A 24,899-nucleotide genomic window follows, 5' to 3' on the forward strand; every position below is an offset into this window, starting at 1 on the left:
TTATGATATAACTGAAGTTGAGTTAATTTGTATTATCCTAGTTTATTTTTTTATTCTAACAGCGGTCAAAGTATGGGTCGGGTCCATCAATGTACGAGTCCATCAATTTATGGGTTCATGAATGTCTTGTGAACGTGTGTCTTTAAGCCACTGAGATGCCTCTGAATCGATGGCAGTCCTGGAAGCTTGGGGTATGCTGTCTCCTGTCCATCTGGACGTGTAGAGCTCCATTACCGAGCCTAGATTCAAATTGAAGAAACAGCTTTGAGGTAACAAATTTTTCTAAATTAAACAAACGTCCCAGGAACTCCGGATGTGACAAAATGGGTTTTAGTGACTATAGACTTTCAAAAAGGGAGGGGTGTAAAACGTGAACCATTTAAATCAATTAAAAGGTGCTGAATTAGACTCTTTTTGTTAAATTGTAACTTTGATTTAGGAATTAATAGATTACAAATTTTTATTTCATTTGAATAGTAGATTTTCGGTTGTATCTTTACATTGAAATGTGAGGCCATATTTTCTCTGTAAAGATCCAGCTGGGAATTTCAGTTTTCTTTACATGTATATTTTAAAATCTACTAAACTACTAAAATTTGAATTAGTATATGGAATGTTCAAAGGTCCCTTATCGATAAATCAATGTTTTGAAATAATTTTGGTCTTAAAGTTGTAAAGGATAAAATGAAGTTTCAAGGACCCTCACCTTCTCTAAATTTGTTTTGATATCACATAATTTTGAATAGTTTTTCAAGGTAGAATTCCGTGATGTGATTTTTCTGGAATATTTGTCTTTGCTGCTTTCATAATAATTATAAAGATACAGAATGGATATGATTAACATTTGATAGCATTTTGATAGTGTTTCAAAAGTTTCCAAGTGTGTTCTGGATGTTCTAAGAGTTTTCTGAATTTTATACTGATCTTTTCTTAAAATATGTATAGTTATTTATGATTAACTTCTGAGAAATATCTATGATAACTTTCAATGCTTCTTTCTGAAATCAGAGTCCTTGAGGCTTCTCATGAGTCAATCTAAAACATTTTCAATGTAAAGCAGACAGAGTAGGATACTATCTAATTACCTTTTTGGGAGATAATTTTCTAAATTTAGTGATTCTATTTTCGGTTTTCATGATGTAGCTTCATTTTGTTTTATTAACTGTTGAATTCAACTGTAAGAGTTGACAATATATTCGATATCTTCTCTTTATTTCATTGTCTCTCTTGTCATTTCTGGATTCCCGTTCTCTAGCACTAGGTATGTTTATCAAGCATCCCTTTTATTAAGTTATGTTTATTCGACAGAGGCTGGATCAAACAGCACTCTGGTTTGTGGACTGTATCAATTACATCGAAAACTTTTTGGGGTTGTCTGGCGTCGGGTAGCAAGTTGAACAATTTAAATGGCTAAGTGCACAATAATATAGGCTTACCTTCATGTCCAAATCCTCCTTGCTTCTAGGATCCCGGGTCCAGATCACAATACTAGACGAGACGACACTTGTAATAAATCACAATAAATCAATAGATCTTTTTGCAAAAAATTGATATTACGAGAAGTGAGCTGTTCGATTGGCTGGCAGTCAGCAGCTGGTGCAATTATGCTATGCGCGTCACCCTTATATTGCCCCCTCCACCACCAATGCCAGACAACAAAGGGGAACATTGATATAACATCTGAACATTCCGCCCACCTTGGAAGAACTTCCAATATCAAAAAAAAAGAAAAGAACACCTATAACGAACCCTACTAGGGAAACTAGGAAAATAAAAGAAAATATCTTCACTCCTCAGGGGCCATTGAGGAGACTTATACAAAAGGAGTAGGAGGCCCACGGAAAGGAGAGGATGGGACGAGAAATAATGACTATATACAACCACTATAGATAAAAACAAGAAACAAAGCAACTTGCGAACCTTTCCCACATGTAAAACGAGGAACAAAAAACAAACCACTAAACTTATTGAAGTTCCCTTTGATAAGGCCTTATCATTATCAATAGGGAGGAGACATACCATATTGACAGCCCTAGTGAGACTTCTTTGCAGTCTGTACCTCCACCACTCTCACAACTCCATCCTGTCCAGGGAATATCTTCGTTATTCGACCAAGTCTCCAGTAGGTTACTTCCCTTTAAGAGAGCCATATGTCCAATGTTAACATTACTATGTTTTCTGTACCATTTTGTTCGGGTTTGCAAGCTAGATACATACTCCAATTGCCATCGTTTCCTGAATGAGGATACAATTCTTTTGAGTAAACTCCATTAATTTCTTAAGTTCACCAATTGGATTCGATTGGAAGCCAAGAATTTTAATGGTTTTATCAGACTCCAAAGTGAAATCTTCTGCATCAATAGCGCAATGCTCTGGAGGGAGATTTGATAGAATGGTAGAATGATTGCTGGCCCACTTCAGCAATTCAAATTTCCCTTTGCTTAACAATTCAGTAAGCTCAGACCGCAGTTGCTTGGCTGCTTCCATTGATGAGACTGATGTAACTATATCATCCATGTAAGTAGAAAACCATAAGGCTTCAGAAGCTGCAGGGAACATTTTTTCTTCATCTCCAATAAACTGATGGGTAGTACAAATAGCAAGAAATGGCGATGATGATACACCATATGACATAGTTGTTAGAGTATACTCTTTCATTTCTTCTCCCTTTTCGGATTTTGTCCATTTTATTCCTAAATTATCCTGTCTATCATCATCTAACTCTTCCAAATTTCGTTTCTCCTTTTCAAAAACATCTTCTCCAATTTCCTTCTTTGGTATGGGTCGACCATTGGTTTGATTTCAGTAGATAACTGTTGAAGGCTATACCTTGATCACCTGGAACTTCTTCTAAATTATCTCCCAATCTTCTTCTTCTCGAATCATGAAAACATTTTCTTCAACATTAATTTTACCTTCAAGATATCCCAATATCTCACTCGTATTTGTTTCCTTGGATGGTAATTCTACAATGTATTTACCAGTATTCAAACGACAAACAGTTGATTTGTATATCTCCTCACAAGCCATTTCACTTTCCAATAATTTTATTGTCCTAGGTGGCTCTTCTACAACCCAAAATCACTCCACCAACTCTTCTAAATCAGCATTGGAATACATGCACAGATTATTTGAGATAGTATAACTCTCCTCTGATACCTTACCCATCAGGCAGTAGCCCCATACAGTTTCTAGGGAAGATAGTGTACCCGCTGGACCAATCACCTTTCTTCCAGTCAGAATGAAGGGGAAGTATTCAGCACCCAATAAAATATCAACCTCCTCTGAAAGGAGAAATTCAGAATCTGCTAGATCAAGTCCTTCAATATGTGCCCAGTATGTGTAACCAGTGGAGGTATTTTTAACCCTAGGATATTTTTAACACCTGACATCATTTCTGCAACCGGTGACATATTTGTCTCTATTGAGTTAACCTTCCAAAATATGAAATATATAAGAATACATGTGGTTCAATAGTCATTCTTGCAGACTATACCACCGCTAGCCACCAATATAAACAGAGGGGGGTTGTTTATTCTCTTCTATAATATTTACCAAAATTATGCTATCAAATCTCTATTTGAATCCTTGATTGGTTGGGAGCTTTTAGTGGATTTGTTCATTCAAATGCACAGATTATCATCATTATCTAATTGTCACCTATTTCAGCAACTAGCAACTATAGTAACTACGAGCCAGGAACTTCAATGAAAAATACTTTTAAAATTCAACATCAGGTTTATTGAACTCATTAACGAATCAATAGAAATCATGTCGAATTCTCCAAAAGAGTTACTCAGTAACTGATTCAGAAAAAGAAGGTATATTCAATCAATTCAATCTATACATTTTGGGAACCTGCTAACTTGCTGCATTTAAATTTGGGCCTCGGTCATTCTATGAAATTAAATTATGAGCTTAATAAGAAAAAGAACAAAAGTTCGGCACTCACCGTTTCAACAATATTCAAACTTGGACTCTTCAGAAACACTCACATATGCTTTAATAAAACTCACTATACTTGAACTCACACACACAAATAATTTCCTGATTCTACTCCTACTAACTCTATAAAATTTGGTTCCCTATTCAACTAGATAAAAATTACTGATATCTGAAACATAACAATTTGTCCCTCTGAATGGGAAATGGGCCCAATCAGAGGATCGAGGCTCGCACACCATTACATGTTTTCCCAGTTATGTCTCAATTCGAACTGTGGCCTTTTCACTGAAAATTATTCCCCCTCCACGAGCGTTGAGCATAACTTCCAGTGGAAAAGCCGAAGCTGCAAAAGGTCAATGGTCGTACAATTCCCAAATACAGTAGCTTTCTCGACAAGACATTGAAACTGCATTTGGAAAATGCATGAAAATTGCTTTAATTTCGACAACTAAGCAACAAGTTAGCAAATTCAAACAAGACAGAGTAAATTCTCACACTAAAAACGCAGGGTTCAACAAACAGTAAAATCAAAGTTCATTTCAGTTCAAAAACCTGAAAAATAATATAAGATACACAAAAACAACTACAATAATACCCATTCAATATCACACTATTACATTACCCCCTCCCCTAAAAAAGACGATTTCACCAAAATTTCATTCACTCTTAATTTGCTTTCACACTAACACTTGACACTATTATCTGGTCGACATCAAGCCTGGAGCTGGGACCTGGAACAGCCCTTCGATATGATATGGATGGGGTGGTCGAAGAGATGCACCCATGCACCCGACGGTAGTACCCAGACATCTTAGCCTGTGGTAGGTGGTTGACATCAGCGCAAACTGCAATACAGCTGTAGGTCAGTTATGGCAGTCAGAAGCCAGTCAGCTGTTCGCTGTCCTCAGCGACATCAGGAAGTCAGCATCCTCTTGGAACAGTGGACATCACATCATCAGTAGCAATGATGTCATCGGGAGTGGGGCATAGATAGAATGGCCCCATCACTCTTGCACACAGTAGCCTCTTGTAGACAGGCCGTGATATCCCAGAAGACAAATCACTGTTTCTTCCAACAGGAACTAACCTTTTCAACTGTTATCACTCAACATTTCATCAAAACTCACAACTTACATGAGAGTTGGGTGTGCCAGACCCAGAAAAATTTACTAACACTGTAGCTCAAAATAGAAATGACCGGGCCCTTTAAAATTAATTCAACTCAAAATATTCACTTTTCACATGAGACAACAATAAATTTGAATGCATAATATATTTCCTAAAACTTCGAATAATTTCCTAAGTCATTATCAACTGTCATTTCATTATCTCGTATCAATTAATTTCGAAATAAATTACAATTATTCTATCTCTCTAACTACGCTTTTAGAACAATAGCCTGCCAGCTTGCATTTTCCGATTAGCCTTCAATATTGTAGTCATAATGTCCAACTCATTATTGATTCAATTATCTATTACGTTTTCAACTATTTTCCGTTTGTCTCTACCACTGTTTATTCTATATTCCTTATCATGTTCTTCTTCTCCTTCTTTCGTTTCATTTCTACTCTCGTTCACAAAATAATATAATTACGATTTACTGTTCTACTCTAATTTTCATTGTTCTCATCATACAGTCGAAGGAGTATTTTATTCTCTTTCCATCTGTTACTTTCTCTCTCATCGGTCATTCTCACTCATACACACTTGTTGATATCTACACCATCTACACTGTTTCTCTCTCTTTCTAACATACACTTCCAAGTCAGCAGCTATCTATCTTTCAATTATTCAGGTCAGATCTACTCGCAGCTTTAGCTTACTCGAATAATAGAACTAAACCATGAAATAAAATACTTCCACTACTTCTTATTGATTGGCCAATTTCCCTAATGCCCTCTTAAGAGCCAGCATAGTCGAAAATGCCTACAATCAAGAACTTCTAAACAGCTAAACTATGGATGCCCGATCCATGTTCATAACACCAATTCACCTAACTGAGTTATCTCTTTCATTGAATTTCCGAATTCAATCGCACCTTGGAATTCCCGATTCCAAAACCTCTCAGCCCCGCTGAGATAGTCGTCAACTCTCGATAATACCGCCTGTATTATCCTCAGTACCTCAGGCACATATGCATTTTTTATCTGATTTGTAGCTGCTAGTTTGTTGACTATCAATGCAGTAATTTTTAATGAAGGGGAGTTCGGTGTTTCAAATTCACAGTTAGTAATTTCATCTGTCACTTCCAGTTTAGTATCAGATAATCAATCCATAGATTGGCAAACTATGTGTTTTCTGCACCACTAAACCCAGTTTTCTCATGCATTGCCTTGTAATAAATGACTCGGTGCTTGCACTATCTAATAATACTTTGACCTTATGATAATTGCCTTGATTACCTCAAACTCCCAATTTAACAGTTGGTAACAATACTAAGGAACTATTTACATTGGAAAATACTTTCTTAGCTAAGTCAGTAACAAATGTTTGATGGCTTTGATCAGCGGCGTCATGCACATCTACCCTCCTCATTTGTTTATTACTGGCCAATGTGTTGGTGTTTTCAACAGGCGGCCGTGTTGACTCTAAATGGAGGAGCGAATGATGACGCAAACTACAGTGACTGCACGGCTTCCTTCTTCTAGAATCTCTAATAAAGTGCCCTGCCAATAAACAGCATCTACATAGTTTTCCATTCTTTTACACATTTTAATCTATCAGTCGGTTTGAGATTCAAGAACACTTCACAATTTTCCAGTTCATGAGAATTACTACATTCAATACATTTCAGCTCGTCCAATTTCGATTTAACAATCATAGCTGAAGCTTTGTAATTTCCCATAGTGCGTTTCAATTTCCCAAACTGCTTACATGAGGAGGCTTCCGAAAATGTATGTGACCCCAATAAATCAGTGGATTTGGTAGCCTCTAAAATAACAGCTTCATCATTCAAAAATATTTGGAAGTTTTTCAAATCGGATACTGTTCCATTTCTTAGCAGTCTCTGCCACTTCTCTCTCAATTTTTAAGTCAGTTTTTTACGTAAGACGAATAATAACGGAATAGACCAGTCATTAACTGAATGACCAATTGGTTTTAGTGCTGCAATATACTCATCTAAATTAGTGATGAATTTTTGTATTGAGTCTGGTTGCTTATTAACTGCTGGTATATCAAAAACTGCTAGCAAGTATGGGTCAGCCAGCTTGTAAGAGTTATTGTAGCAATTCAATAATATTTTCCATGCCTCAGCATAATGATCACTTGTCAATGGGACTACAGAAATGACTGACAGTGCATCGCCTCTCAGTACAGACCGAAGATACATATGTTTTTGTATGTCAGCAATTTGACCATTATTATGAACCGTGGCTTCGAATGAATCTTTAAATTGACTCCAAATTTTCAAATCGCCATCAAAAGTCATTAAAGGAAGCCTAGGCAGGGCAACTGACAAGATATTTCCAGTTGTAGGTGAAGGAGCTACATTGGAAGAACTAATATTCAAATTTGTTTGAGTGGATGGTAAGGTTTCAAGAATAGCCTTGACATTGGAATACATCTCATCAAATTTGCTTATCAGTGTTTCAAGCTCAGTTGTTTCCAATCAAGGATTTTGTTTGTTATAGTAGCTCTGCATCTCATCTATTATATTATTGAACTCCACCTGGTGGTGATTGATATGCTCACACATAACTTTCAATAAATTCTTCATTTTTTTATTTTTCGGATCATTTTTGACAGCATCAGCAATTTCATTAATCTGTTTCATTTTATGAATTAATGCATCTCTTTGAAACATCAAGTCTTTGATAACACCCATAGTGAGGTGATAACAGTGAGTGCTCGCCGAGAGAGAGAGTGAGACAAAGAGCCAAACAAGAATAAGAGGGAAAACAAGAGAGCAGGCGACATAACACAATGAAGTACTGTAACAAACAATGGCTGGCTTATCTAATCATACAAGCCAAACCAGCACTTCAACTTATGCTTGGTAGAAAATGATCGGTTACAAGGCTAATAATACCATACCGATCCTCATTGGAACAAACAATAACTGCTATTATTAATGAAGTAATGACAACAATTAATGCAAATAACTGCAAGTATCCTTTGAAAAAGTAACAGTTCCAGTTACTGTTACAGCTAGACAACGTATAAGTCTTTCTCTACTCATCAACACAAACTTGCCAGTCCAGCCTTGTGGCGCCAATGCAACAATCTTATGCAATAATACTATTTTTTACAAAAATATTACTTGTTCTACTCAATTTCCAACTCACATTGAGCCAAAATTTCTTAAGAATACCCCAAATAAACTGTATATTCATTTATAACAACAAAAACAAGCCTTATACACAGAAAAACCAAGAATCAAATAGGCATAAAAAATTACAAACTTATTAGACGATAGTTTAAACTTATGTCCTACTCAAATTAGATTAACAATTAATCTGGACTGGAGGACCATGTTTATTCGACAGAGGCTGGCTCAAACAGCACTCTGGTTTATGGACTGTATCAATTACATCGAGAACATTTTGGGGTTGTTTGGTGTCAGGTAGCAAGTTGAACACTTGTGATAAATCACAATAAATCAATAGACTACTTTGCAAAAAATTGATATTACGAGAAGTGAGCTGCTCGATTGGCTGGCAGTCAGCAACTGGCACAATTATGCTATGCGCATCACCCTTCAATTGCCCCCTCCACCACCAATGCCAGACAACAAAGGGGAACATTGATATAACATCTGAACATTCCACCCACCTTGGAAGAACTTCCAATAACAAGAAAAAAAAACACCTATAACGAACCCTACTAGGGAAACTAGGAAAATAAAAGAAAATATCTTCACTTCTCAGAGGCCATTGAGGAGACTTATACAAAAGGAGTAGGAGGCCCACGGAAAGGAGAGGATGGGACGAGAAATAATGACTATATACAATCACTATAGATAAAAACAAGAAACAAAGCAACTTGGGAACCTTTCTCACATTTAAAACGAGGAACAAAAAACTAACCACTGAACTTTGTACCCTTCAATAAGGCCTAAACGTTATCAATAGGGAGGAGACATACCCTATTGACAGCCCCAGTGAGACTTCTTTGCAGTCTGTACCTCCACCACTCTCACAACTCCATCCTGTCCAGGGAATATCTTTGTTATTCGACCAAGTCTCCAGTGAAGAGGGAGTAGGTTACTTTCCTTTGAGAGAGCCATATGTCCAATGTTAACATTACTATGTTTTCTGTACAATTTTGCTCGAGACGAGATGACACTTGTAATAAATCACAATAAATCAATAGATCACTTTGCAAAAAATTGATATTAAGTGAAGTGAGCTGTTCAATTGGCTGGCAGTCGGCAACTGTCGCAATTATGCTATGAGCCTCACACTTCAATTCCCCCTCCACCACACAACGCCAGTCAACAAAGGGGAACATTGATATAACGTCTGAACAAGTTATATTGTGTGTGCTTCTAAATTCTAAATTCCAAATTAACTTTCTAAATTCATAGCATGGCACACAAGTAGGCCTATAATAAATTCAAATTCAAATATTCTTTATTCCATACAAAATACAGATACATTGTATTACAGAGCATGTTTTACTGGAATACCCCTACAAGACTATTCGTCTGAGTGTAGGGGGTTGGTTCTTGTTACAGTGGGTAGCCAATAGTCTATTCATAATATTATATAGGTAATAGAATGTCCGGCTTTGTTAACTAGAAGGTGAGTATAAGATAGTTTGTATTATAATTATGAAATTAAATATTATCTATTACATTGTTCATTGATAAAATTTCATAAACAGAAAAAGATTGATAAGAGTAACATATACAGATTTGAGAATTGAAATATGAATAAATTCTTGAGATTGCACGAGTGAAATATATTTTGTATATACTTATTGTAAAAAATAATGGTAGCTTCTCATATATAAAAAAAATTACCGAGGAACAGAAACCAGCCAATTCCCCAGTGACCATTAAAAAGAATATAGTAATGAAGTTATGTAAATCTATAAACGATTAAATAAAGTGTGTGGTAAATATAAAGAGAAGAAAGGTAAGTTTGAAAATTTATAATCTCAAAAATGAAAAAAAAAATCTATTTATGTATAAGAAAAGCGTCAAAAGCATCAAATTAAGCATCAAATTAAGAGATGATCTTAGTGCCAATAAACAGACTGAAGCAGGCTTTCTGACGACTCCCAGCCCAGGCGGAATAGCCACCCCTCCACCTTACGCTTGAATGCAGCCACACTGCATTCATCCATATCAGTTCTTATCTCAGCGGGCAAATTACGATAGACCATTTGAGCCAAATAAAAAGGTGTCCTCAGCTCCACTCCATGAACCACCTGCGGCGTCGCAAAACCGAAGTTAGCTCTATACCATGTAGGATAGGTATGTAAAATATCTGATAAAATTTTAAGTTTATTAATTTTTAGGTAGATCAATAAAGATTTAATGTACAATTGCCTTACATTTAAAACTGTAAATTCTGTAAAAAGATGTGCTGTTCGATATCGGCATTCCTTATTTAAAACAGTTTTGATAATTTGTCTCTGTGACACCGCAAGCGGTTCGAGGAGGGTAGCAGGGAGGCCTCCCCAAACCAGTATGCCATACTGTATAATAGACTGGACGTATGCGTAATAGACTGTCTTACACTGCTTCTTAGTCAAAACTTGACTCAATTGGGAAAAAGCATACAGTAGCCTTCTAAGTCGCTGCTTCACCAACTGGATGTGCGGACTCCAATTTAAGGTGTTATCAATTGTTATCCCAAGGTACTTATATTGATTAACTCTTTCTAAGTTTTCACAGTTGCAGGAAATTGAAGTAGAGTCCCCACATGAGTGGAGTTTCAGGTCTTTGTGTCCTGGATCTTGCTGATTGCGGGTTACTATAGGCATGTACTTGGTCTTGCTGATATTGACAGTCAAAGAGTTATGGTCAAACCAGGCCTTAATTCTAGACAAGTCAGCTGTAGCGTTCCTGTATGCGTCGTCCCATAATTTACCAGTTGAGACCACAGCCGTATCATCAGCAAATAAAAAAAGTTTACTTTTGATGCTCAGCAGTGGTAGATTATTAACATATATCAGGAAGAGAATAGGCCCAAGAGTACTCCCCTGCACAACCCCGTAATCAACTTGCTCCAGGCCACTCAAACTATCATTGATCTGAACATATTGAACTCTGTCTTTCAGGTAGCTCCTGAACCACTGTAAAGCTGGTTGTTTGATACCCATCATCTCCAGTTTTGTCAAGAGCTTCTCCCTGTCGACTGAATCAAATGCTTTTGCTAGGTCAAGATAGGTAATAATTACTTTGTTCCTCGTTTTTATATTATCTGCAATATATTTAGATAAATCAAATAATGCATCAGAAGAATTTTTTGATTTCTGAAAACCGTATTGTGAGGTGGATAGAAGGTTATGTCTGTTCAAGTACTGCATTAATTGTATCTTTACGCATCTTTCAAGGATTTTTGAAATTATAGACAATAGTGAAATGGGACGGTAATTGGTGTAATTATTTTTTGTGCCTGATTTATAAATTGGAATTACTTTTGAAATTTTCAGAATGTCTGGAAATTTACTTGCCTGGAAGCTCAAGTTTACTAAATGTTGAATAGGGTGTAGGAGGATGTGGACGTTTTCTTTGATTACCCTAGCAGGTATGCTATCATGGCCTGGGGCGCTATTACCTCTCATGCTATCAATTACGTTCTTAAGCTCATCTTGTGTAACAGGCTGGAATTCAAATAGGGACTCGACAGCATGATTGGAATCATTTATTTCTGGCTCACCCATAGGAGTTAGCGAGTCGGCCAAGCTCTTCCCCACTGAGGCGAAAAACTTATTGAAATTGATGCTAACATCGGTAGCATTCTGTTGAGTCCGCCCATCCTGCGCGAAAACATCGACCGGAAATGCTAGCTTTTTATTAGGTCTACCAGAAACTTCATTTACAGTTGACCAAAACTTCTTGGGATTGTTTGAGACTTCGTCTAATTTGTTTTTATAATAATTGAATTTAGCTTGTTTGATCAGGGAGTGTAATCTATTTCGGTATTGTAAGAATTCATTTTTCAGGTTAGCATTGAAAGGTTGTTTGTTCAATCTCTTTTTTAATTTGTCCCTATGCCTGATTGATTGGATTAAGCCTATGCTAATCCAAGGCTTCAACTTATTATTCCTTGCATTTACATGAATTCTTCTAGTATTTAATTTTATTGTATTCTGAAGAGTTTCTATAAAAAGGAGTGTTGCAACACTCACATCAGATTCATCACAGATGGAGTCCCAATTCTGTAATGAGAGAGCATTTTGGATTCCTGTCCAATCTACCTTTGAGAAATACTGATCTTTATTTGTGGTTTTTACATCCTTATTTGATAGAATACTCAAACATATGGCATAATGGTCGGACACAGCAGTTTGGAGAATAGCAGCTGAGGCATTAAATGATAGTGGCAATTTAACAAAAAAATGGTCTATGCAAGTGTTGCTGGCCGGCCTTGTCACCTTGTCTATGCATGCTGTTAGTCCTGCTTCATTCATCACGTCAATGAATTTTTCCTCTATGGAACCTGGGACAACGTTCATGATATTGCAGTTTAGATCTCCAGCAAGTATTTGCATTACCCCATTCCTTGATTCTTTGAGATAATTATCTAGAGCATTCAAGAAAAGAGGTAAGCTGGAGTTGGGACTTCGATACACCGCAAGGACTTCACAGAGTGTTCCCTTCCAGTCAAAGTTTATCGATAGACAGGTGGCCAGACCGCCCAGCTGAAGCTCTCTGCAAGTTACTGAGAGATCACAGTCGATGTATACGACCACACCATCGCACTGGTTGAGGCTATTATACGACCTGAGGAGCGTATACCCCGGGATTTCCAAGAGGTCACTCTCGTCATTTAGCCATGCCTCAGTCAATATTATGCAACTAAAACGATGTTTGAGGCTCTGTAGAATAATTGTAAACTCATCTATATTTCTTCTATAACTTCTAATGTTTTGGTGGATCACTGAGAAACCGGCATAGTCTCTGTTTTCAGAAAAACTGAATGTGGAATAATTTAAAGAAAAATCATTAATATCTGCATACTCCGTGCATTCAATTGGAGACGCATCAATTGGCGCCATAAAATCGCTCATTACTCTTATCTCTTATAAATACATAAGAAGCAAGCCGAGCTGCCTGGTGCACTCAGAATCTACACGAGAGACAAGACATGCTATTTTGTTAAAGAAAACTTAAGATATAACATTAAACACAATCGTAGTAACTATACATACACACCTGTATCAATACAGAATCAATAATATAATTATAAGCATAGAGACTCAATAAGTATTTATGCATTCTGCATTTATGCATTGTGCATTTTGCATTTGCTATTTATGCATTTTTATGCATATGTAGACTATTCAAATAGTCTACTATCATGAATATTAATTATCTTCATTACTCAGTTATTAATTTATGTGTTGCTTTTGTTGAAAGTTGCAAGTATCAGCCTAATCCTGAGGCAGATCTCATTGGAAATCATCTTCCTGAGTTGACTATCCTCAAGGCAAGAAATAAGGACAACCCTCACGAGAAACATGACAAGGCGGATATCAGAAAATATTTTCATCTGAAGCGACAGTTTTTTTGGACTTGCAAGGTAAGGTTCAATTCTTTGGTAATAATGATGTAACAGGAATACAGGTGGGGTGGTAAGGCAGAGAAAACACAGATGTCCGAATCAGGTACTATAATCTACACCCTTCCACTGAAGCACAAAGGTGGCTTTGCCAATTCTTCTTACATCTTTTAATTCCCTCAATTAAGTTACAATATAACAAATTACTTCACAATCTCATTCTAGTGGTAAAGTTAATACTTATATGTAGATATATAAACAGAAGAATTATATGGATATGAGAAAAATGAAAATTCAACAATTGGAAGAATGTTAGAAAGAAAAAAAATATATTGTTTTTTAATTGATTTGATAGAAGATCAATGAATGCCAACTATACAGGAAATTGTTAAGGGCCAGAACAGACACAATTATATTACTAACTGGATCTTCATCTGGAACAGCAAAATTCAAACTACTCTGAATCATTGATAAAATTGCAACAAAAATGATTTAAGGTTAATTCAAATTCACAATGATGAAAGATCAATCAATGCTGAATATATTGCAACTACTAAGGGCCAGAACCGACACTCTTAGACTACTAGTTGAGTCTGCGCCAGAACCGGCAAAATCAATCTATTGTGAATTTTCTATGAAATTTCGAAGATGTTTCTAGATAAGCTCGAGTTCAGTACATTTTGAAAGGAGGAATAGCTAAATAAGGTTCAGCAGTAAATTAATTTCCAGAGTTCAAGTTCGATTCACCAACTTTAACAAAATCAAATGTTACACAAAATGGAAAGGGTTGAATTCCAAATTTTTCAATAAGGATACATATACTCGTTTCAATGGTGTAGTGATCATGAAATTCAAAAATGGTCTGAAATTTTGCAACCTATAGTAACATCAGCCAACTTTAAAAAAAAAAGACTTCAACAGCCAAACTTTACAAAAAAAGACTCAATCTTACAAAATAGAGTACCCAACTCCTACAGCTCTCAACAAATTAATGCGACTGCATGACCAATTGGTCATAACCTACAGGTCAATCATAAATAGATTTGGAAATGAACTGAACAAAATTAGGCAAATTTGCCTAAACCTATAATTCAGAGCCTAGTCCTAAAAAAATACTTTGACAAAGGTATTCCTTAATTCACTCTAAATTAGCTTCATATTATACTATAATTCATCCTCTGACTCTTCCATATAACAATTAATGCATTTTTGACAAATAAACCCAATTGACTAACACAAAAAAAGAACATGCCAGCTGTATTTTGGTGTCACAGAATACAAGAAACAGAATGAAAATTGAATTATATTAAAAGAATGGGATGCTGAATTTTCTAGTAATGTTCCATGCAAGTCGAAAGTATGAAAAATTGTTTAGAATTTGATCACTCACTGCATTCAATCCCCAATAGTATGGTCAGAACACACATTCCTGCCTAGGATCCCGCCCTGCACTATCTAAAGCTGCCCACTGACTGACTGAGAGCTTATCAAAATTTTCCACAGGTTGTGGAAAACTCTTGGCAACCTGGTCTGTGAGCTGGCGCTCTCAAATGATTAACTGGGAATTATCAATTAGAAAGAGAATGAATTAGAACATTAACTTTCTTTTTGAGTGACAATTACACAGGGGAAATGTTATGGATGGCACACAGGAAGACGACACTGACCGCTGAGGCAGCAGTTCTGCTGACTAACAACAGCCGATGTTGTTTGAAGTACAGCCGGCTATTGTTCTAATTTACAATAAACTGTACCTCCAATCTTCCAAATGAATTGAATCTAAATATTATCTTCCACACACTCACATAGCTCCCTCCTCCAGAGAAGAGCTGGTCCTCCAGCTCTGGCAAGTAGGTAACTGGTGTGGTCACTTTGATGTGGTCATCCTGTAGCTGGGATTTCCTCAGCTGCCTCACAATTGCCTCCACTGAGGTGTTGGTTGCACCACCCAGCAGTGTGGCCACAGCAATGTCGTCTCTGGCAGACCTCTCGATCCTAGTCTGGCTTGGACCTCTAAAGTCTTGGTGTAGGTGTCGTCTCACAAGGATGGTGGCTAGGAAGGTTGCCACCAGTATGCCTCCTCCAAGGATCAGCCACCATGCTGCTATTAAACCGTTGTTCTGTTCCTGGTCCCACCTCTCCAGTTGTTGTTGGAAATCCACAAATGGTACTTCAGGCAGTCCAGCTGGCCCTTGCCAGTATGAACATCTCCGAATCACTTGTTGCAGCAGGTGTTGCACCTCTTTTGTGCCTGGCTGTCCTTGGGTTGTCAGGATCAAAGCAGTGGGTGCAGTTAAGATGATTATCCACTTGTCCAGGTGCACCTCACTTACCTGCTGAGTTGCTGGTAGCAGGTTGTAATGATCAGTGAACATCATGCAACCAGCAGATGTCTTCTCCTCTCCAAGCCCATGGATTATGGTGTGTGTGACTTCTGATTTGCCTCTGTGGCAACAATGTGAGTTGGGCCGTCTCTCTCTGTTGGGCTGACCCAGGTCTGTTGTGTGATGTCTTATACTCAGGTATCAGGTGGAGTGCCCAGGATCGCAGTTCTGGGGTGGAGATGTAGGATGTCATCAGCCTCTCCTAGGTACAGGGCATTCAAACAGGATAAATGATGTTGCTTGAAGATGGCCAGTTCAGCTGGACAGATGGTCAGTTCTCCTGCAGAACACCTGGCCAGGTATTCGGTGTTGGGTTCGGCATACCGTTGTTGGTCCTCACTCAGCAGCAACAGCTCTCCATCCAGATGAATGTGGGTCGCGAAATTGATCACAGGATCATGAACTGGTTGTGCATGCATGCAAAACAAGGAAAAGCGCCTACCCACCGCTGTTAATGGAAGATCCACAAACCATTCGATTGAACCTAAGATGGACATGGCTCAAGTCTGTGCAGCCTGGTAGTATGGATAGGCCTCCCCTGCACCCACGATCATCCCCAGTTCCTGTGGTAAACTTGAGTGTAGCCTTACAAGCAAAGCTCTCATCTCTAATAGAGATATCAAGCCAACACTTAATTTACCCTATGACACCTTCTCGAGAGTGGCTAACAAATGACCCAAATACGGCTTGAACTTAACATCATGGCTTACCTTAATTCCTATAGTTTGGCTGTTACATTCACAAAAGTCCAGAGTATCAAGGTAAAAGTACTTCACTATCACTAGCCTTATGATCTATAGTATCAATCAATTTTGCAAAAATGTCTGTACCCTCTTCCAGTGTCTCTGGAATGTCATTTGTCCAGTGTCCAGTGTCATTTGTTTGATGTTGGCTAAGTTCATCTCTGCTCATCTTGTCAACTTCCTCGTTACAGTCAGCATCTCCTTTTGCAGGTGAATTACCTCCATTATCCTCTGGTTGGTGTGCTCCAAGCTCAATCAAAGGTGGTCAACATCATCCTCTTCAGTTGTCTCAAATATTACACGTAATAATTTTTCTCCAATGTTGAGAAGTCCCCTCCTTCCTTGGCCAGTTGGTAGAAGCTCCATAAGTGCCTGCCCTGCCTCCTCCAGCTGCTGTCCAGTTGAGCAGTCTGCTTAGGAATCCTTTATGCACCTCAAGATCAGGAATATGTTCTGTTGCCTGCCACCAGGTCTGTTGAGTGTCTTTGATACGCAGGTGTAGATTTGTGATTCCCTGACAAATCTCAGTGATGTTGAGTGATACAATGATCCTCCAACAATCCCCTGTCAGCAGGATCTCCCCTCGCTGCACAAAATTTACACTCACCTCCTTAGACTCGGCTCTCATGATATGCACCAAGCCTGCAATGAAGTGTAGCATTGTTAATCTCCAAATTCCTCTCAATATTCCTCCATTCCCAGATCCCACCAATATCCAATTTATTCCTCCATGACATTGCCACCTGGGCTGACCTTTTTATCTCTTTCTCACCTGCTTCAGCTGTTCTCTCTTGTTAATCTAACTTATCTTACCTTGCTTCCACTTCTTCAATCTTTTTCATTGACTTCAGCTATCCATCATATCACCTTCCTTGTTACTAATTCTCAATTTCTCCCTTTCCCTTGCCTCTCACAGTCCTGTCTACTTCCTCAGCAAGCACCCTCTACTCAGTTCAGAAGTAGCTTACAGAATCTATAAACAGTTAGGTGAGGGTCTGGGCCCTATCCCTAAGGGATAGGGGGATCAGTGTGGCTCTCCAGCTTCTCTCATTCTTGGCTGATATGTTACATCTTGAGGGTCAACCACCTGTATGTCAGAGCTGAGCAAGTTGAAAACCTTATCTTCTTCTAGTAGACCTACTACTTCCTCAACATCTTCTTATGATCTTCCATTATCTCTCGCCTCCTCTTTCCCATTCTGTTCTTTCTCTTCCTCACTGCTCTCTTCATCCAAGTCTGTAAAGTGCTGATAGTCATCAATGTTGTCTTCTTCATCTGTTGGTTGTTGTGATGGCAAGGTTGTAGTTGCCTCCTCTCTCTTCTCTGGTTCCTCTTCCTCTCGATTTTTGTCAACTACACAAGGTTTTAACCAGTTCATGTGGACAATTACCTGCCATCTATAAGGTAAGAGCAACATGTAGTTTACAGCTGATAGTCTCTTCTCCACCTTATATGGTCCAGTATGAGGATGGCAGAATTCCTGGGCATCTCCAAGAAGTACCACTGTATTATAAAGGTATATATGCTGCCCTCCCTTGAAGCATTGTGGTTTGCAATTCTGGTTGGCAGTCTGGACCCTCTTCTCTGATGAATTGATGAATTTTCCCCTGGCAACCTTGTGTAATTCCTGGAGCTTTCTCTGTAGTTGCTGCAGATGGTCCTCCAGATAAACAACCCTATTACCCAATGAAACCACATCAAAAGCTTGGTCAGACTTTTTCATCATCCACTGGTTCTGTCCAGATGCTTGAAATTTGTTGTTTTTACAGGTTGGCTGATTGTTTGTTCAGGTTGGCTGATTTCAGAGTTGGGATGACCTCCCCTCCACGGATGACAGTTCCATTTCGACCATCCAGGACAAGTCCTATCTTCTGATAAAGTCCTATCTTCAGCCTGTGAGTCCATCCTTCCTTGTATCAATTGTTGAAATAATGAAGGTATGCCTCTCTCACATGTGCAATTTTAACATCCAGAGTCTGAGCACCTTGCACCCCAAGTATAGCTCCTGTAACTCCCTTTGCCACCATCCGAGCTGGCCAATGGGGCACATGTGTTATTGGTTCCTGGAGGATAGAGATGTCCGCCCCAGAATCCACAAGCAGGGACTTGAGGATGCCCTTGCCAAGTTGTATATGAATTGTTGGATTCCCACCATTCTTGTCCACACTGGATATCCAAATCTCTTGTGACCCCTCTCTTACTGGCTTGATGTTGTGCCACTGGTCAAGCCTCTCCCATTTTGGGAATGACTCCTCCAGTTGACGGTTTGTGTCTGGTTGGTTTCCCACATTAGCTTGATCAAATGGTGCCAATCTCCACTGGGAGCAGTTGAAGGCAAGGTGGTTCCAATCTCCACACACAAAGCAGAATCATCCTGAGCATTGGCCATCTCCACTCAGCTGCCGTCGATCTCCTCTCTGCCTTGCATTGTGACTCCTGAATTAGCCTTTGTTGGAGCTCCAGCATTCACAGGCAAAGTGACCAGGCTTCCCACATGCATAGCAAGCTGTTCTTCTCCTAAGCTGCTGGGCTGCTCCAACCTGCCTTACGGTCATCTCATATGAATATGTCCCAAGTTCTTCATGATTGACTTGGAAGATCTTTGATAGGGGGTTGCTGGATCCACTGATGTTCTCCATCCTCTCCACAATTTCAACAGCATCCTTCAAGTCAGAGGGTGGGTACAGCTCCAGCATGGTGGCCACCTGGGCACAAAGGCCCTGGAAAAATGAGGTGAGTACAGTCTGATCCATCTGTGAGCAGGACCACTCCAATTTTTCCATGCCAGCAGCTATTGGTTGCACCTTTTGCCCCAGTATCTGGCATCAGTCTGCAAATGCACGTGCAGTTTCCCCAGGCTGTTGAGTGGTTCCCATGAGTTCCAGCATGTAATGTTGTGGGTCTTGGGACTGGCCAAACTGCTGATGCAACACCTTTTTGAAGACTCTGAATCTAGCTGCAGTCTCAAAGAGTTCAGGGTGTGAGTCCAAACAGGGTGCTGCTGGGCCGGTCACTTCCAGTCGGCAGATGAATTTTCATGCAGTCTCATCAAAGTTGCCGGTTTCTGCCACTGAGTTGATGTTTTTCAGAAACTCCTCAACTGATGGGCCAGTGCCATCTCCGATGAATGTTTCGATCAGTGACTGTAGCCCCAGATCCTTCTTCACCCTTGGTTGGCTGGTTGACTGACTCGTACTCTGAGCCTGTTGTTTTCTGAGAGTAGCTAATTCAATGGCGGCTTGTTTCTGTTGTTGTACTAAGGCATTCCTCTCTGTCACCAACTGGGCCACCCTCTCATGGAGGTCTTCCATGGTTTATTTCTCCCTAGTGGCCATTGTTGCAGCCACCCCAAACCTGGAACCAAATTGGGTAACTGAAATACAGGTGGGCAGAGAAGACATAGATGTCCGAATCAGGTACTATATATTACACCCTTCCACTGAGGCACAAAGGTGGCTTTGCCAATTCTCTCTTGAATCTGTTAATTCCCTCAATTAAGGTACAATAAACCAAATAACTTCACAATCTTATTCTAGTGGTAGAGTTGATACTTATATGTAGATATATAAACAAAAGAATGATATGGATATGAGAAAAAAAAGTTTTTCCTTTTGAAGAATGTTAAAATGGGAAAAAATTATATTGTTTCTAAATTGATTTGATGGAAGATCAATGAATATCAAATATGAAGGAAATTGTTAAGGGCCAGAACAGACACATTTATACTACTAACTGGTTCTGCATCAGAACCAGCAAAAATCAAACTACTCTAAATCATTAATAAAATTACAAAGAAAATGATTTTCGGTAAGTTCAAATTCACAATGATGAAAGTTCAATATGAATGCTAAATATATTGGAACTACTAAGGGCCGGAACCAACATTCTTAGACTGCTAGTCAGGTCTGTGCCAGAACTGGCAAAATCAATCTATTGTCAATTTTCTACGAAAATTTGAAGATGCTCCTAGATACACTCGAATTCAGTACATTTTATTCATTTATTTATTTATCTATTTATAAGGTTAGCAAAAAATACAAGAATCGGAAAAGAAAAAACAGGCTATTGTCTAAAACTTCTTCAATTTCCTAATTTAGTTTTAAATTGTCCAGATATTATAGGTTATGTCCATTCAAATTGAAAGAAGGAATAGCTAAATTAATTTCAGCAGTAAATTAATTTCCAGATTTCAAGTTCAATTCACTAACTTTAACGAATTCAAACTTTACACCTATAGTTCAGAGCATAATCCTAACAAATTACTTGGACAAAGGTTTTCCTCAATTCACTCAAAATTATCTTCATATTATACTATAATTTATCCTCCGATTCTCTCATATAACAATCAATATATTTTTGACAAAAATAAACCTAATTGACTAACACAGAAGAAAAACATGCCAGCTGTATTTTGGTGTCACAGAGTGCAATGAACAGAATGGAAATTTTAATAATTAAATTAAAAGAATGGGTTGCTCAATTTCTCAGTAATGTCCCATGCAAGTCAAAAGTAAGAAGAATCGTTTAGAATTTGATCACTCATCGCACACAATCCCAAATAGTATGGTCACAACACACATTTCTGCCTAGGATCCCATCCTGCACTATTGAAAGCTACCCACTGACTGACTGAGAGTTCACCGAAATTTTCCACAGGTTGTGGAAAATTCTTGGGTACCTGGTCCATAAGCTGGCGCTCTCAAATGATTCACTGGTTAATCATCAAGTGAAAAGAAAATGATTAAGAACATTAATTTCCTTTCCAAGTGACAATTACACAGGGGAAATGTTATGGATGGCACACAGGAAGACGTACCAACCGCTGAGGCAGCAGTTCTGCTGACTGACAACAGCCGATGTCGTGCGAAGTTCTAATTTACAATAAACTGTACCTCTAATCTTCTATAGTTATTTGTGCAACTAGTGCACAAAGTGACAGTTTGCTGCACCGAAAGAAATGTTTACACCCGACCCGTAGGCAAAAATTTTTCCCACAGTTACCATTGAATATGAAAAGTTGGTAATTATGGATAAGTGATAGCTGAAATCCATCAAATGATTGTGTGTGTGATGCTGTTATTAATAACAACCTTAATTCATTTAAAAATCAATAATGCAATTGAAGTTGAAAATTCTCAGCCGAAGTTCTCATTTTTATTCATTCAAGAATCAGAAAAAATACACATAAAACCAAAAATTCGCATTCAAAATACATGCCAACAGCTGGTTGGGATGACTGAACTGACAAGTGTACGACCTAGGGGGAAGTATTGTACCTAACTTCATTTCATCCAGCTAAAAACAGTATTCAGATATTTAGACTTATGGCTAACATAAATTACCGAAAAATACTATAAGTAAACTAAAAAATATTTATAAAATAACATAGACAACAGAAAATATTTCATTGTAGTATATGCTAATGTTATTTTATCAATTTTATTGACATGGATTTTGAACAGTAATTATTTAACCTAAAAATTCGAATTTCATAATGTGTGTTTGCTACATTTCTCTTTGCTTGGGGTTGAAATAATTATTACTGTTAATAGAAAATAAACATTATTTATTATCAAATGATGAGAAGTTATTATTTAATTATGATTTAGATAAACATTATTCTTGTTTTGGATTTCTAGATTGGGATTTTATCATAAATGTAGGGTAGCCATTGAAATGATTCTTATCTAAATCTAACCACAGTCATTGTTACCAACTTTATTTTTGTTTTCATGCACTAATCCTCCATATAACCCACCAACTATTTTGCGTTGCCATGTTGCAAATCTGGAGTGCAGAAAAAATTTTTCCCACACTAGAGCAGGAAAGTGATTCTTTGCGCTCTGTAATCAGTGCAGGAATGGCCACTTTTCAAGGTAACTGTAGGAAAAATGAATTAAATCTAAATATCGTCTTTCCACACTCTCACAATAATAATAATATTGAGTGTCCTGGCTGACTCAGGTCTGGTGCCAAATTTCTCAGGTCACATCTGAATTATTTCAGGGCTTATAACATGATCTAATGACTGTTTTCAAGACAGCCTGGACCGACGGCTCAATGTATTGATCCTAAACGTGGGATTCTATAGTGAGATTTATGCTATGAAGTCAGTGGAAATGATAGGACAGCATAGGCCAAGTTGCCAATTAACAGCATTAAACATACAGCTGTCTCAGTACTCAGGCAGTAGTGCAGGTGCAGGGAAAGTAGATGGAAAGTGCAGTATTGAGAGCATTTTTACCCTAAATAGCTTCTCCTCCCCCTCCCCCCTTGCCCAACTTCACGTCCCCCCCCCTCTCCAGCATCAACGGCATCCCAAAATGGCTTTCTCTCCCTCCCCACACCACTAAAAATAGATTTCTAAAAAAAATACCAAAAATAGATTTTCCCAAATGGATTCTCCCCTCCCAAGAAGAGGAAGAAGAAGAAGAAGGAGATGAAGAAGAATAAAAATTTCCCTGAGAAATTCCCTCTGTTCTTACTGCCTGATTAAAGTGAATTGAGAATCTCATCTTACTGACAGATTGGAGTGAATCAAAAATTGTCTTTCCCCTCTATACTATGTCTCTAACTGCCAAATTAAAGTGAATTGAAAATCATCCTCTCCCTCTGTGCTCTATGCCTCTAGATATCTCACTCTAAATCTATTGTCCATAGCTTGCTCTCCACCTGACAGTAAATCCAACATGAATTTGTATGTGGCAACAATATTATTGTCAACTCCAAATTCATATGGAATTTTTGCTGTACAAGCTGCGGGCATTATGTTTGAAGTGTTTTCCCCAATCACAACTAATTATACATATATGATTAGAATGAGCCAGCATTTATCTAAATATACATACAATAGTTATAATCTGGCCTGTATCACTGTGGGGATTTTTCCACTCTCTTTCTCTCTCTACAGAGTGATCTATGTTCTTTTACATTTTTCATTTGCAATATTGTACAAACATCTCCAGAGATCATTAGAATTATTAACAATAGCTGATGATTCATCATTATTTGAACATCCATAATGTAAATGTCCAGTTTCTAGTATATCAAGTGATTCAAAAATCTCAGTTAGAATAGGGAAGTGTAGATTTTCTGTTTTTGTTAATGGTAGATCAGTGTGTTGATCACCTGTTGGAAATTCAATATTCTTTGCAATAAGATCAAATTCATTAAATGAAATCGACATCAAGAGATGAGATAGTTGAATTTTGAAAACCTATAACAATCCATCATCTTTGCAAATGTTTCTATGTGGTGGTAAAAGCACATGTGTCAACTCAGTGGTAAAAGTACATGTGTCAACTCAATGCTCTGCACACTTTCATAATTAGAATCAATGTGTATGATTTTTTACAGCTTCAACATATATGAGATCTTTACAGCTTCACCATCAAACAGCTACTGAGTAATAACTAAAACTACATGTTATAGGCACATTGGGAACATCTCCTCCATCCTTCTTATCCTCCTCCTCCTCCTGTGGCTGCTAGATAGGTGTACCACATCTTGAGTCATAGTACAAGAAGTCATCCCCATCAAGATCATAGTGTATGTCAATAGACCATGTTTTGTTGTCACAATTATTAATATCAGAACACAAAGTATAAGACATTGTAGATGTTAGCTGATCAAATGTGAAACTGCTAATGACTGAAATTTACAAAATTCATTACTTATATAGTCAGCATTCTATCAACCAATTACTGAACTTCCTTCACCATGGAAGAGGAGTATACTTCCTTCACGCTGTAGAGGAGTGTACTCCATGATATGATCACTGATTAAAATGCAATAAATGGAAGTATTTGCAGGTATAGCCTCATCAAATTCCATGTCTATTCGAATATTTGTGGACGATTTCAAATGAGAAGATTGGTGTGAACAATTGATTACAATCAAAGGTGTTTTGGTACAAAATATATCAAAATCGATCTCTGTACCAAGCTCACTATCGATGCTATGTTTACAATATGCCAGAGCAGAATCTAGGAACATTCTGTACATCAACTCCTTTTTCCCAAGGAGGTTTTCATAAGGAAAACTGTCTGAGTTTAAGTAGACCTTTGCATCCTGAAGATCGAATTCTGAGATTGATTCATTAATTTTATTCTTATGATCTGTCTGGAACACCAACACAACATACTTTGGTG

The 24,899-nt window shown here is 38.0% G+C and overlaps 1 protein-coding gene across 3 annotated transcripts in view; it reads left to right on the forward strand.

Moving 5' to 3' along the window:
• Positions 1-24,899, forward strand: part of LOC120350637 — a 194,187-nt gene that overhangs the window by 11,295 nt on the left and 157,993 nt on the right. For all 3 annotated transcript variants that reach the window (XM_039425035.1, XM_039425037.1, XM_039425034.1), the window contains exon 2: positions 13,481-13,643. In XM_039425035.1, coding sequence (XP_039280969.1) covers positions 13,481-13,643 — 163 coding nt within the window. The remainder of the gene's footprint in view (positions 1-13,480; positions 13,644-24,899) is intronic.

The sequence above is a fragment of the Nilaparvata lugens genome, chromosome 3, assembly GCF_014356525.2.
Source record: "Nilaparvata lugens isolate BPH chromosome 3, ASM1435652v1, whole genome shotgun sequence".
Taxonomy (NCBI): Eukaryota; Metazoa; Arthropoda; class Insecta; order Hemiptera; family Delphacidae; genus Nilaparvata; species Nilaparvata lugens.